Source organism: Lentinula edodes, assembly GCF_021015755.1.
Source record: "Lentinula edodes strain Le(Bin) 0899 ss11 chromosome Unknown C8R40scaffold_33, whole genome shotgun sequence".
Taxonomy (NCBI): Eukaryota; Fungi; Basidiomycota; class Agaricomycetes; order Agaricales; family Omphalotaceae; genus Lentinula; species Lentinula edodes.
In genome coordinates, this window is record NW_025764339.1 from 104,554 (window position 1) to 117,988 (window position 13,435).

General features: G+C 46.9%; 6 protein-coding genes across 6 annotated transcripts; 3 read left to right on the forward strand and 3 right to left on the reverse strand.

Annotated features, from left to right (window-relative positions):
* Nucleotides 1-19: 19 nt before the first annotated feature.
* C8R40DRAFT_1173854 (uncharacterized protein) lies at nt 20-6,732 on the forward strand (the record flags this gene model as incomplete). Its single annotated transcript, XM_046232080.1, has 9 exons — nt 20-448; nt 510-1,422; nt 1,522-4,988; nt 5,045-5,329; nt 5,467-5,763; nt 5,815-5,871; nt 5,922-6,081; nt 6,130-6,578; nt 6,640-6,732. The coding sequence occupies 9 exons, from the start codon at nt 20-22 to the stop codon at nt 6,730-6,732; spliced, it is 6,150 nt and encodes a 2,049-aa protein (XP_046083212.1).
* A 402-nt stretch (nt 6,733-7,134) lies between these two features.
* Nucleotides 7,135-8,021, reverse strand: C8R40DRAFT_1173855 (orotate phosphoribosyltransferase; the record flags this gene model as incomplete). Its single annotated transcript, XM_046232081.1, has 2 exons — nt 7,135-7,765; nt 7,897-8,021. 2 exons carry the CDS (start codon nt 8,019-8,021, stop codon nt 7,135-7,137), a joined length of 756 nt encoding a protein of 251 aa, XP_046083213.1.
* Nucleotides 8,022-8,389: 368 nt separating this feature from the next.
* Nucleotides 8,390-9,488, forward strand: C8R40DRAFT_1162289 (Der1-like family-domain-containing protein; the record flags this gene model as incomplete). Its single annotated transcript, XM_046230227.1, has 5 exons — nt 8,390-8,548; nt 8,596-8,629; nt 8,717-8,756; nt 8,871-8,961; nt 9,018-9,488. The coding sequence occupies 5 exons, from the start codon at nt 8,390-8,392 to the stop codon at nt 9,486-9,488; spliced, it is 795 nt and encodes a 264-aa protein (XP_046083214.1).
* On the forward strand, nt 9,487-10,814 carry C8R40DRAFT_504206 (uncharacterized protein). The gene is made up of 7 exons (XM_046235272.1): nt 9,487-9,564; nt 9,627-9,897; nt 9,993-10,125; nt 10,202-10,216; nt 10,282-10,363; nt 10,436-10,491; nt 10,578-10,814. The coding sequence occupies exons 2-7, from the start codon at nt 9,754-9,756 to the stop codon at nt 10,721-10,723; spliced, it is 576 nt and encodes a 191-aa protein (XP_046083215.1). The 5' UTR covers nt 9,487-9,564; nt 9,627-9,753; the 3' UTR covers nt 10,724-10,814.
* A 186-nt stretch (nt 10,815-11,000) lies between these two features.
* On the reverse strand, nt 11,001-12,028 carry C8R40DRAFT_504561 (uncharacterized protein). Its single transcript, XM_046235273.1, has 3 exons — nt 11,916-12,028; nt 11,724-11,853; nt 11,001-11,668 (listed from the first exon to the last, which is right to left on the reverse strand). Exons 2-3 carry the CDS (start codon nt 11,817-11,819, stop codon nt 11,231-11,233), a joined length of 534 nt encoding a protein of 177 aa, XP_046083216.1. The 5' UTR covers nt 11,820-11,853; nt 11,916-12,028; the 3' UTR covers nt 11,001-11,230.
* A 407-nt stretch (nt 12,029-12,435) lies between these two features.
* On the reverse strand, nt 12,436-13,306 carry C8R40DRAFT_504836 (hydrophobin 2). The gene is made up of 3 exons (XM_046235274.1): nt 12,702-13,306; nt 12,609-12,646; nt 12,436-12,558 (listed from the first exon to the last, which is right to left on the reverse strand). The coding sequence occupies exons 1-3, from the start codon at nt 12,953-12,955 to the stop codon at nt 12,518-12,520; spliced, it is 333 nt and encodes a 110-aa protein (XP_046083217.1). The 5' UTR covers nt 12,956-13,306; the 3' UTR covers nt 12,436-12,517.
* Nucleotides 13,307-13,435: the final 129 nt, after the last annotated feature.

Genomic DNA, 13,435 nt, shown 5'->3' on the forward strand with positions numbered 1-13,435 from the left:
GTCTCCGACAGCATCGTAAATGCCAAAATCTTCGAAGAAAACAGAACAGTCTTCGTCACATAGATCTGCTGATTCGGAACCAACAACCCACAAAATCAAACTTGACGGTCCACCCAAAAATAGCAAAAAGAAGAAAGATGGTGGCGGGACCAATAAGAAACAAAAACTCAGCAAGAAAGAGTTAAAAGAGCTGGAAAAACAACAACGACAAAAGTCATATATTGCTCCAACGAAACCGCAGCCAATCAAACCAGATCCTCTGGATTCAACCGGTTTGGTGTATGTCCTTCCAGGAGAGCTAGTGATCGTTCTAAAGAATCTAGGCAAGAAGGCGGTGAAGACTAGGGAGAAAGCGTTAGACGATTTGGAAAGCGGGTGGGTCAATAGTGATAGAACAAAAGAAAGTAGTGGACAGGAGCACGTCCTGATAGATATGTTGCCCGTTTGGGTGAGTCGGGAATGTGTGCAAGCGATCCGAGCTAATGTCTAATGAAGATTGAATTTTTAAGCTATCTCATCTCCCTCAGCTTTTGTTACATCCCTCAAGACGGATACGATTGGCTGCAACAAACATCCATCGGTCACTTGTCAACATGCCTACTATATTAGAACACATAAGACTCCAATTAGAGGCAGACGGCTCGGAATCAGCAGATGTAATAGGCGTTTGGGCATTGGCCTCACAGGACATCGATCCAGCTGTCGCCAGTTCCGCGTCAGAAAGTTGGCGCAAGTTCGTAGGAGCTTCATTGTCCAAGGCCCAAATATTGACTTATGCTCAACGAGCGATAGTTGATCCTGGTGCCCTTTACGCGTATCTAAATCCTTCGCCTCTTCGAACGCCTGCATCTGCGCCCATGCCTCATGACAAGCTAACAGGGAATCAGAAAACCCAAATTCATTCGAAAGGTGCCAAAGGAAAGACAACTCCGGTGAAAGGGAAATCCACTTCTTCCACTCCTAAAACCTCCGCGGGTAATCCTGACGTCAAGCAGCTGCAAGGTTTTGACGATCCCCCGCTTGACTCTCTTGAAACAGACACGGATCGCGATGCAAGATTACGTGTCAGTGGTCTGGGCGCATTAGCTTGGGTCTTATCGGCCTCATATCTGGCTGAGACGCTGGATGTCCTTTCTGATGCAAGACTTTGGTCCTCATTGGCCGGATACGATTTTGGGTCATTCGGCTTCGAACAACCCCCGGTACGAAAGGCTGCCTGGCGTTTGGTTGGTACAGTCAGTGGTGCATTAGGCAACTTCAAACCCTCTGTAACCGCTGCTACGCAGTCTTCACCGTCTACGGATGAGAAGATACTAAAGCTTTTGCGCATACTCAGCTTTTCAGTCTTCCATAATGCATGGACAGAACAAGATGCTGGTGTACAAGGTGTGATGTGGCAACCGTTGTTGAGATTTTTGAAAGGTACGTTTTGCGTTTTTCCTGTCAGTTCATAATAGTGCTTTTGTCTCTGTCACACTAGTCCTCGAGAATCTCGTTTACTAACATAATAAGTTCATCCAGACAATCCCGAAGCATGGCAATGGGAGATGGGATACAACTACACCGCTGAAATTAATCTACGTATGAGAGATGTAGATGCAGGTTCAGATGCAGGTTCAGATTCCGACTCTGAATCTGCTTCGTCGGATGGCGAAGATGAAGATGTCAGAAAAGGGACGGAGGTTCCACCTTTTGCAGCTTCGCGAGCATTTAAATCCTTCCTATCTTTCCTTGCCTGTGGTTGTAACGGTTCTCCCATTCAAGCGTACCCTGCCGTTATGGTGGTTCTGTCGACGATTCCTTCGAGCATTTTGCTAGCATCATATTCCTCCGAGTCAGTTTCCTCCCCTGCGATGCCTTTCACCGATCTTTTTTCCTCGTTCTGGGCCGCAGTTGAACCCGAACACCACCCTTCCTCGAGTTCTAGTGGCATTACCGTCACCTCCACCATTACGACTCCGAATCGCATATTTTCCGGTTCAGGTGCAGACAAAGCATCCAAGGCCTTCGTCGAGGCTGTGCTTGACTGTCTGACATTTCTAGTCAGGAGGATCGTTTTTCAGTCGCAGAATGCTACCTCGGAAACGACAGCGGATATACTGGGGTTAAGTACTTTAATCCGAACGCAGGTCAAGCGCGTTTGGGTAGAGGTTGTCGGGACTGGTGGTGCGACTACTACGGTAGATGCGAATGGGGACCCCCCAGTACGAAAGCTTGTGTTGAGGATTTCTCCCGATGTCCTTGGTACGTCTTTAGCTAGGATGTTGCGTGGACTCCGTGGAATTCCGGGAGGGCCTTTTTACGACGATGCGTGGGAAACAGTAACTCAGCTCATACAGGATTCCGCTATTGAAGTTTCCAGTACTTCTACCTCCATTGCAGCCAAGGACCTTTCGTCGTTCACATCGGGTGTGCTCAAAGCGCTGCAGCCCAGTTCTGTTGACTCTACGGACTCTACGCATTCTGATGCTCAGCAATTACTCGTGACCGTGTTCAATATAGCGCTGGATGGGTGCGAGCGGAGTGTCACTGGTATAAATGGCTCCATCGCAAAAGGAATTGGAGGGTTGCATTTGCTGACGAAATTCATTTCTACGTTTGGTTCTGAATCTGGCATAGCCGCAGCCAGTGATGATGTGATAACTCGCATTGACACATTCGTGGTGCAGAACGCCTACAAATTGCTTTCGTTAGAGAGGAAGGAGGGTTTTGAGCTGTTAACGACGTATCTGCTTTGTCGTGATGCAAACTCAGCAGCTCGATCTACAGAATCATCACAGGCTGCCTTGACCTGGTTGGCGCTACTGGAACAGGTCGTCGAATATTTTCATTCGCAATCCGGTTCTCAGAAAGCCGAATTCCCTGTAGTGTTAAGCTACTTGCTAACGCTTCTTGACTCACTCAGATCGAAACGGGGCGGAAAAGTGGCGGTTGCCAAGTTGAGGCCTATCATGAACGAGTTGGACGACATGATCTTAGAATTCGCGCAGGACACTGTTGCGTCAGGTTTTTCTACCCTGAGCTCCAAATTGAATCTAGTCCGTGACGTGCTTCTCCTCACCCACCACACAAAAATAGCAGAAACTATTTCTCATCCTCTTTTGGTACCCGCAAGCCTCGTCAAGCTCGTGGGGATGCTCGTGGCTCGATTCGAAAGTGGTTTACGGAGCTTACTTGGAGTTGGTTCAGAGGGTCGAGATCAAAGGGGGAACCAAGAAGAAGAAAAAGTCTCGGACTCATTGGATAGGATGGATCGGCTTTTGGTCTTGATGGAGGTGATTTTGCAGTTACCGCCGGTTAATGTCGTGGATTCAGAGCAATCGAAACCAGGTCCATCATCATCATCATACACTGCGTCCCTGCCAGCTCTTCCTTCAACGAGCGTTATCCCTGGCATATTCCTTCTTGCATATGCCTTACCTCGGTCTTCTTTATCACCTCAATCAGTCCTCGCAACGACAGAAGATGAAACCATTTCCCACAGTCGCGATAACCTCTGTGCCAAGGCTCAGCGGATTTGGGAATCCTCTATCAAGTTGAGTAACGACGTCTATGGCGGAGCAAGGAAGGACCAACCATATCACGAACGCATCTACTCGTCCGTCACCCAAAGCCTTCGAACCCTCCTCTCCAAGACGAACCCAGCCTGTTTATATTGGTGCACTGCGGAAGACGTCGTCGAAGTATTTGAAGTGCTCCGGAATTCCATGTCCTTGAAGACGATATCTCTGCACTCGGTGACTCTGGAAAAGAATCCCATCAACGCTCTATTGCCTTCGCAGGACTCATTCGACGTCTTATTAGATAGGATGAGTGGTGCACCAATCAGTCGAAGTATGAGCGTCGTTGATGAATTGGCGGGGGCAGCGTCAGTTTTTGACCCTTCCTCCTCTGACGCTACTTCAGATATGAATGACGTCCGAATTTATGCTAGATACGCGCTTGCCCTCCTCTACATTCTCTCTAATGATCTGGGGCTGGCAAAGGGGCTCTTCACTGCTAGTCCAGGATCCTGGTGGGTTCTCAGGCACCTCCTCGTGTTAGGTGTATATGCGGGAGGGACAGTATCGGTTCCGAATGCCCCGAATGCACTCTATAGGAATCCGCTATACCATCTTGCAGTCCTTGAATCTGACCGTGCCCATCGTTGTAGGGAAATCATTGGAAAGGTGCACCGGATCGTGGCATATATTTTCACGTCTGCAGAATTCGCGGAAGGGGCCACAGGTGAGGAAGGAAGGGAATGGAGGAAAGACGTCTGTCGGATGCTTTCCGCGCCCAATGAGACTTCCCTATCAACAATTCCTTCTCTCTCCGCTTTCCTCTTCTCCATCGCCCATTTTTCAGCGAAAACTGATAGTTACCGCGACTGTTGTGTTCTTAGAGAGGTTCTATCCCGTTTGTTTCAAACAGGTCTCGGTAGTGGTGGTAGGAGTGAGATTTCGGAGGAAGAAGCAGACCTATGGCTCAATTACGCTCGAAGATTATCTGAAACTGAAAAAGGAAAATCGGCGCGGGCTCCTTTGACGGGAGTCACAATTATGTCAACACTTGTAGCAAACTTGCCATCATCATTATCTTCTTCCACCCTTGCTGCAAGCTTCTCCTTCCCTCGCCTCGAGCGGTACCGCAACGAACTGGCCTCCTCACTTCTCGGTGTTTCCCCCTCCCGGGCAACTTCAGATGGGCTTCGAATTCTTCTAAGACTGGTGCTTGGTACCGCACCAGATGTAGAAAGTGAGGCTGAATTTTTACCGGTGCAGAGGGCTGTGAATGTGATCAAGGCTTGTCAGAAGTGGATCGAGGAAGGAGGCGATAATGATGACGCAAGTGGTGAGGAGGGGGAGCAAATTGCGGAAACAGGAGACGGAATGGAGGAACTTGAGAGCGCCATGACGCTGACATTTTACCATCTTGCCCCAATATTGCAGAATGTCGCTGGAGGTCATTGGCAGTTCATATTCGATGTAGTGGAAAACAACATCGAGGTGTGTCGCATTGAAGCTTTACTCATACGATTGTCTTGCTCAAATTCTACCTGCAGAACTGCGATTTCAATTTTACCAAGTCATCCTCCGCCTCTAACTCATCACTCCAACTCATCACCCTTGCTCGAACAATTCGCCTTGTAGGTCACATCCAAGATCTGGCGGCCACAAATAGGTCTCTCAGAGCAGAGTGGAGTGAGAGGAAAGGTGGCATTATGAAAGGTATAAGGGGCATGATTCTTTTGGACAGGGACGCTGCAGAGGAGGAAATTGAAGCAAGCAAAAGAGAAAGCAACGGTAGAGTGGAAACACTTGATGGGCCGCGGTCTGTGCCTGAAAGTGTTTGTCGCGAGCTCGTACTGGAACTGGTGGCGAATTATCTTCCAGACGAATTGATGGACTACCAGATGTTTCCTCAGGCGCGTTCCTTTAATTTATACCTCATTTCTGTGCTGATCATCTTTTACAACCAATGTAGATGTGTCATTTGCTGTCATCAAGCACTTATTCCTCTGTCCTCTACCCCCCTACCAACTCACATTTGTCGTCTTCATTGCCGTCTTTTGCATCATCTATTCACCATGACCAACTCGCATATCAGATCCTTCATAAAGCCGCCAAGAAACGTACAGAGCATTTCGTTTTGGAAGCCGGTGTGGATACGGAGGGTAAAGTTAAGGCCCAGTTACCGGAAGAGCTACTAGTGCTGCTACAACAATCTGTGGATCTGGACATTGATGTCGAGAAGGCAGACATTGACGGTGATCGTGAACATGTAAGTCCTACTTACATTCACACCACACTGTTTTTATGAGTTTTCTTGCAGGAAATATTTGTATATCTACTAAGTTGGATGCTTTTCTTTGACTCGTTTGTCGACACAGTATGTGTTCAGTTTTTTTACTTGAGTCACGTTTCAAACATGTGCAACAGTCAATGAAAGTTCGAATGAGCTACATAGAACAACTTCGTAGCTCTAGCATCATTGAGACACATTTCATCCCGAGTGTTCTCAGCCTTCTGAACCTGGGTCGCGGGATCGTCAAGGCCTACAAATTGGATATATGGGCTGTGGATGAATTTTATGTTCAATGTAAGTAACATTCTCATTTTTTCCCCAATCAGCCTAATCTCTCTGTAGTCTACGAGACAGGTTCATTCTCCGGACTGCAAACCTTCGCCGCACACCTCTATTATCGCGCACTCCTCACTGTTCCTTCCCTCATATACAACTGGGTCGTAGACTGCCGCGACCGGCAATTATCCTCAACAATCGCTTCATACACTCAATCGTACTTTTCTCCCGTCCTTATCCGGGCTGAGCTCGAACACGTCAAGGGCCCTGAAGCGCAGTCGGAGCTCGTGTCGGAGTCGGACGAGAATCAGCTTACGGTCAAGGTCGCGTCGGGGGCGGTGAACGAAGTGACAGCGTCGTATTTGGTCGATGAGCAGCAGCTTGAGATAAGGTTGAGGATTCCCGGGGATTGGCCGTTGCATCGGATTGAGATTAGGGATACGAAGAAGGTGGGTGTAGATGATAATAGGTGGCGAGCGTGGATTTTGGGTGTTCAGCAGACTATTTGGGCTCAGGTGCGATGTCCCGTCAAATTTATCAGGGTCTAGTAGCTAATAGATCGGATTCTTTTTTTAGAATGGACGAATCCTCGATGGTCTGGCTTTGTTCAAGAAGAACGTGGCGGGGCATTTCCAGGGTCAAGTTGAGTGTGCGATATGTTATTCGTGAGTTTTCTACCTCAAATGGTCAGACTACAAAAACTAAAAGCTTTTGCACCGCACTACAGACTGATCAGCGTCATGGATGGTTCGTTACCCAAGAAACCTTGCAACACATGCAAAAATCGATTCCATGCGGGATGTTTGTTCAAGGTACGATTTTTAGGTTTCGTGTTACACCAAAGAGAGGTGTACTGATATACATATCCCTCAGTGGTTCAACTCAAGTCATTCGTCAAGTTGTCCTTTGTGTCGGTCAGATATACTGCACTGAACGGTGTAGTAAGATAGGTAGTACTCAAATGAAGTTGATATGTATTATTTGTGTTGGTTGGTGGATGCATACAGAAATAACTATAGCCTTTTGTAAATGTGTAGGTACGAACCATGGCATTTTGGGAAATCACTCGAATTAGATCTTTAAGCCATACTTATTTCTATACTCATTCATATCCTCCAACTCCTTTCCCATTCCCTTGCTCTCTAACCATGCAATGAGGTCGCGCATCCTCAAAATCGACCGAACTCTGCCTTTCCCAATAATTCCTTCCACCTCATCAACCGTGCTACTTACTCCATCTTGCCCAACCTCTTCTCGATCCAAAAGCTGAATAACACCAACAACCTCACCTCCTTCCTTTTTAACGATATCGATCGCCTCTCGCACTGCTGTGCCTGCAGTCATCACGTCGTCTAGGATAACAACTTTTTTGCCAGATACGGAGGATCCGACGAGAGACCCGCCTTCGCCGTGTGCTTTTATTTCTTTGCGGTTGTAGGTGAAGCCGATCCCGGCATCGGGAGAGGTTGATATGGAGTTTTGGGAGTTGCTGTGATGTGTATGGAGGATGAGAGCGGTAGTAGCAGCAAACGCGATGCCTTTGTATGCTGGTCCGAAAAGGACGTCGAATGGTGGTATGGGTGTATTTCCTGAGGATGTGGGTTGTTGGGCAGCGACGATGGTAGCGGCGAAGGCTTCAGATAGAACGGCAAGAATTGGTCCTGTGCTGAGCAGACCGGCGTTGAAGAAGTATGGAGAGATGCTAAGATATAGGGGGGTAACGATGAGTTTAAGATAAAGGAAGCAGACCAAAAATTATGACAGTCGTCTCATGACGATTCTTAATCAAGTCCAATCTTGGTTGTGCTTCCCCATCATGGAATTGATACTCACCGTCCAGATTTCAAAGTGAAAGAACCAAATTTCAGTGCTCCACATGACATGGCTTTGTCAATCAGCTCAATTTGGTATTGCTTCAACGAAGATTGGGAGGTTTGCTCGAGAAGTTCGGGAGACATGGTGGAGGAGGTCGATCAGTCGTTATCACCGTTATTCGCAATCGCAATTGCGCACCGTATGGCGGATTTATGGGATGCCTATCGAGTAATTAAAACGGAATGAGCACGAGATATAAAAGATAAAACTTTTAAGCGCCGATGAATTGATCAAGCGCTAAAATTCGGGCCGGGATTTACACGACACGTCTAGCCGTACACGTCATTGACAACACCTTCCACCACCATCGAATGAATTTTCGCTCAGTACTTTAGTCTTTCCCAGACTAACACACAATAAAGCTACTGATAACAGTCAATCCGGGCTTTCTACTTCAACGGTCACCTCCACAATTCCAAACTAACAAAATATCGCATCTCATATAGTAGAAATGGACGGCTTTGTTGCAGAACTCAAGAAAATACCACCTGTTACGCGGTTCTTGTGTATCTCCCTTATATCGGTCACTGGGCCGGTGCTCATGCAGTTGGTGAGCCCGTACAAGGTGCTATACCATCAGTCATTCGTCTTTGGTGAAAGAGGATTCGAGGTCAGTATCATATAGAATCATTTGAGTCAAGACTGAAATCTGTATAGGTGTGGAGGTTATGGTCGAGCTTCTTTTTAGGGAGTGAGTATATGGTCTGATGAACTCATTCTTGACTTGGGAGAACCCCAGTACTCAGCACATTGTTTAAATCTTTTCCCGGACATGTAGGTGGAGGATTGGGCTTCATATTCGAGATGATCATGTTGTAGTACGTTCCCTCATTCTCCTATCGAACTACCACAGAGCTTTTCCACTTACTATCTTCATTCATCCTCGTTCCTCTTTCATTTACTCTTCCCATGTACTCTGTTTGTATGTTCAGTCGAACAGGAAACGAACTCGAATCCGGGCCTTACCTCCGAAAATCATCCGACCTCGCATTTCAGCTCGTCGTCGCTTGTGGTGCAATCATCGTATGTATCCGTTTCAAGCCTTTTCTCCTCATAAAGCTCGCTCAAACTCCTTGTAGGTAACCTCCATTCCCCTCTCCTCCACCGTCTTCTTCCGGCCCCTCCTTCTCTCTCTCGTCTACCTTTCATCTCAACTCGCACCTCCCGGCGCCCAAACATCCTTGTACGGCCTCATCTCAATCCCAGTCAAATACTTCCCCTTCGCTCTTCTGGGTATGGACTTACTCAATGGCGGACCGAGGGCTGCGGCGCTTGCGCTTCCGGGTGCAGTCATTGGGCATTTATGGTGGTGGGGTATATTCGGCAGTGGGGCAGGCGGTAGAGGAGGGCCGTTGGCAGAATACGGTCGAGCGCCGAGGTGGTTGGCGAGGTGGTTCGGTGAGTCGGGTGGGTCTGGTGCGAATGCCGAGTCCATCAGAGCTACGGGAAGTGGAGTTCATGTCGTTCCTCCAAGAGCCAGAGCCGAAGACAACGCTCAAACGACTCATGGATATCGATGGGGATCTGGACAACGGTTAGGACGCGATTGAGTTGGAGAAGATTAAGGAGCTAGAGTGTGTAGTTATGATGATCTCGATAGGCTTGTGACTAGTCAAGCCGTAGTTTGTATGTGCCCGTTGTTACCGTTGCTCTTGGAATTTCGCAAGCTGATGAACGTCTGATCTAAGTACGACTACTGGCCCAAAATAAGATTGTGAATCCTAATCAGAAACGTGATGACTATAGATAGGCCAAATTCCAAGCCATGAGACTCCGTCACGGTAACTTTAACTTGACCGTCAAACAACAGTAACAATGATTGGGGTACCGAGGTTGGCACATGCGATGTACATACATATCCAGCAGTTTGGATCATCAGTTTTATTCTCATTCTTACCACACGACTCAAATTTTCTCTATAAATCCCACAAGGAAAACCATATACTCCATCGCATTCAGGTTGACACTTTTCCTCCGGTTTTATCATTTACATGTTCATGTTCAGGACGTCATCGCTCAATCTTGTCCTTCTCGCCACTTTGTTCTGTGTTCAGGAACATGTTGCATCTTCTCCGAATTCCACAAGCACATTCGAAGATTCGGCTGCACCCGCTGTAACGACTGCTTGCACAGGTGTATCTCCTGATCCGCCTGACTTTTTGGAGGGAGAACAGATAGGCTGGAACGGTCAGTCAGAGATTCTTTCTTCAATACATTCTTTGAAAAACTTACTTGGTTTGATTTGGCCGATTCCTTCATCAAGCTGGCTTTTACGCGCGTAAGTTAACTCATTCATGAATTCTTCTTCCCAGATGCTTCATTCTTTGTGTTACAATAAATAAGCTGGTCTGGGAGCTTGTGGAATCGTGAACACAGATACCGACTTTATCGTGGCCATGACCCACATTGTCTTTGACGCGTATCCGTAAGTTATATCTCCAAGTTAAGATTCTGCTTTAACTTGTTCTCATTACATTACCATTCTCAAATCTACCAGCGGATACGACGGCGTAGACTGCAATCCGATTTGCAACAGACCAATTGTTGTTACATGTAAGTCGCTCATTCCACGCTCAACTATTACTATGTACAAGTTCTCATTTACTCAAAATATGTATTGCGGAATTCATCTCGCATAGTCCAAGGCAAATCCGTGGAGGTCACCGTCACAGATGATTGTGTGGCCTGTGGTAACAATGAGCTACAATTATCACCTGCTGCATTCGAGCAGCTTGCAGATGAATCTGAAGGATTAATTGATGTTTCGTGGAGCTGGGCTAATTGATTGTAATTTGCGCAAGTTATTTTGGATGCTCTCGGATTCTTCGACATAGGCTAAGGAAAACCGAAGGTTAACGACAATGTTAGTGATCGTTTTCACCGATTCTCAAATGATGTCGATTCATTCTGAGGATCTCCCGAGACGTGACCTCGCCGGGGTAAGCCATGCTAAGTATGTATAGAATATGAAAGAAGAAAACAGTCAACTAGTACAAGTTGTCAATGAGGCTATATCTCGAATGCCTCCAGAACTCCCTTCGTTCAAACAAATGATTGACCCTTCGTCTACTTTCGCTTCGTCCCCACCTGATGAAATGACAAAAGAAAAAAAATTAGTGAGTTCAGAAGAGATTACACAGGGGACATTCTCCTTGGCATCCAAGAAATAGGTACTTTCAGATTTTCAGATCAATTCGACAAATATTCCTTCGAGATTCGAAAAAGATCACTTGTCCTGACTCCCAAGTAAGCTTCAAGGTGAGCTTCGCGGTGATATGAAAGCATCTGGTTTTCAGGTGCCATGGGGAATGCCCCCCGGTGTTAAGATAATTAAAATATAACCACTAACCTTCACAATGTAACCATTCTCAACCGTAGCAACAAGATCCCCATTACCCTCCAGATGATTCAAAAGTCCACTAACCACCATATTGTCATCCTTCTTCGTACCTGTCCAAGTAACTTGTCCAGTGTATGAACGGGAATTCGGAAAGCTGCCTATGGTGATCTCAAAATTTTGTTTTTTTCCATCTTGTGCCACGGTCCCTATTCTGCTTCTGATGGTGATTTCATTCACGCCCCCCCGCTGATCCAGCAGGCTCACGAGGAGTGTGCACAATTTCTCAACGGCAGTGTTGGTGTCATCAACCTGGGTGCGTTCCTTGGATGTTCTGGGAATGGATATGGTGCCCCCTAAGTATTTCACTTCGACTCTCATAACACGTTGGCCCTGTGCAAGACGGTTAGGAGGAATCAAGTTATGCAAATCGGGTTCGACTACTTACAATCATTATTGGGTTAGCAGTTACCACTGTAATGGAAAGAAGAAGCAAGGTGAAGATCACGAGAAACTTGGATCTGAGGGCAGAGCTGAGCGTCATGGTCGGTGGATTGGCAGGACCAGTTGTAATCTTCCTACCACAAAGGATGCTCAGCTTTTACAAACTCAACCTCAACATATCGTCGATGATTCTTACCTGGATGGAGGTGTTTAGATTCTATGGATGGAAGATGCGGATTAGTGAACCAGCACTCAAAGGGGTGAGCGATTTTGGAAGCAGGCAGTGATTGACTGTCAAGTGTTAGATGAACGTCGAATGGAGGGGATAACTAGATTTTTTCCCCTCCTTATATGGCATACTCAAGGCCTGGGAGGGTCGAGCAGGGTCAATCCTTGGAGGCTGTTTGAGAATGAGGGATTTGATTGATGGTCCTGATTCTCGTGTGAACGGGTAAAGTCAAGTTCTGAACGAAGACACTTGAATCCCTAAGTATGTATGCATATGTAGCCTGGTCCGGTCATTAATTTGACCATTGTTGCCTCTTAGTGAGATGGAACAAGCTCGTGTGTAGAGAGGTGTATAGTCGTCCAGAGTCGTGCAATCAAATCTTTTAGCAAAAACAATTATTTTCATTTGCTTACTATAATTTCCTTTATCCCATCTCAACTTTCAACTTCCCACTACTATACTAGCGAACAGTGTGTAGAAATGGGAATGTCCACTACTACTATTGCATGAGATTCGTTTATAGAAAGTATAATGGACATCGTGTATAATCATGAGCGAGTTCAGGGTGCTCAAAGAGTGACAGGGACACAGCCGATGGAGATGAGTCCGCCTATCATGAGAGGTTTAGATAGAAAGAGATATTAAGAGGTATAAACATACCGTGACTGTTATCTTCACAGCAGACGGCCTGCGCAGAGCTGTACATGGCAATTTTTAACGAACGCTTCGCCATACATGACCATGGAAGCTTACCAACTGTTTCCAGAAGCACCGATGACAGTGATGGGGGAGCAGGTGAGACCAACGTCGACATTCAGATCCTGTAGAACGATGCCGAGGAGGCCAAGTATAGTGGACACGACGCCGCCGCTAGAGGCAGACTGGACGCTGTTGCAGCACTGGACAGGTCCAGTAGAGCAGCTGCTCGCCGGCTCATCACGAGGAGCAGGTGTGGCGACCGCAAGGGTAGCGAGAGCGGCGGAGACAAAGGCGAGTTTGAACTGCATGATGAGTGTAGAGAGAAATGCTTGAACGACGATATGGGTTGTTCGAGTGAGGAAAAATCAAGGGATTTTGACCAGCTTTTATATCCCTTTTCCTCCCCTTCGAAGCCGCTGCCATAAACATAAGAGTAATTGATGAACATTGAGCATGTCCCGCAAGCACGACGTTGAAAATTTTCATGACACGGGCGACAGACCTACCGTCACCTCTCCGCGTCGTCGAATAAAATTATCCGAGTGCAGAAAGTCTATATATGAGGTAAGAATTCGAGTTTACCGTTCGTCTAAGTTTGACACAACGGCGTGGTCAAGTATTGTTGTGACGATTTTTCTGTCTGTCAGAGGCCTTGGCGTGGAAGTAGACTGCAGACTGGTAAAGACAAAACACAGGATCCTGACAGATCCTGACTCCATCTATGATGCTATGTTCATCCCGTGCTGGCAGTAGCAGAGAAGCTTCCTATGTATGTACGTCTGACAAGA

What these genes read in the sequence shown, in the direction of transcription:
- C8R40DRAFT_504836 (XM_046235274.1), bottom strand. Translation starts at nt 12,955, where the DNA reads ATGCAGTTCAAACTCGCCTTTGTCTCCGCCGCTCTCGCTACCCTTGCG. An exon ending in GGTGCTTCTGGAAACAGTTG is followed by an intron (nt 12,647 to 12,701) that starts GTAAGCTTCCAT and finishes TGCCATGTACAG; the next exon opens with CTCTGCGCAGGCCGTCTGCT. An exon ending in CTGTGAAGATAACAGTCACG is followed by an intron (nt 12,559 to 12,608) that starts GTATGTTTATAC and finishes CTCTCATGATAG; the next exon opens with GCGGACTCATCTCCATCGGC.
- C8R40DRAFT_504206 (XM_046235272.1), top strand. Translation starts at nt 9,754, where the DNA reads ATGATTGGGGTACCGAGGTTGGCACATGCGATGTACATACATATCCAG. An exon ending in ATATACTCCATCGCATTCAG is followed by an intron (nt 9,898 to 9,992) that starts GTTGACACTTTT and finishes TTCTGTGTTCAG; the next exon opens with GAACATGTTGCATCTTCTCC. An exon ending in ATTGTCTTTGACGCGTATCC is followed by an intron (nt 10,364 to 10,435) that starts GTAAGTTATATC and finishes CAAATCTACCAG; the next exon opens with CGGATACGACGGCGTAGACT.
- C8R40DRAFT_504561 (XM_046235273.1), bottom strand. Translation starts at nt 11,819, where the DNA reads ATGACGCTCAGCTCTGCCCTCAGATCCAAGTTTCTCGTGATCTTCACC. An exon ending in CTGCTAACCCAATAATGATT is followed by an intron (nt 11,669 to 11,723) that starts GTAAGTAGTCGA and finishes CGTCTTGCACAG; the next exon opens with GGCCAACGTGTTATGAGAGT.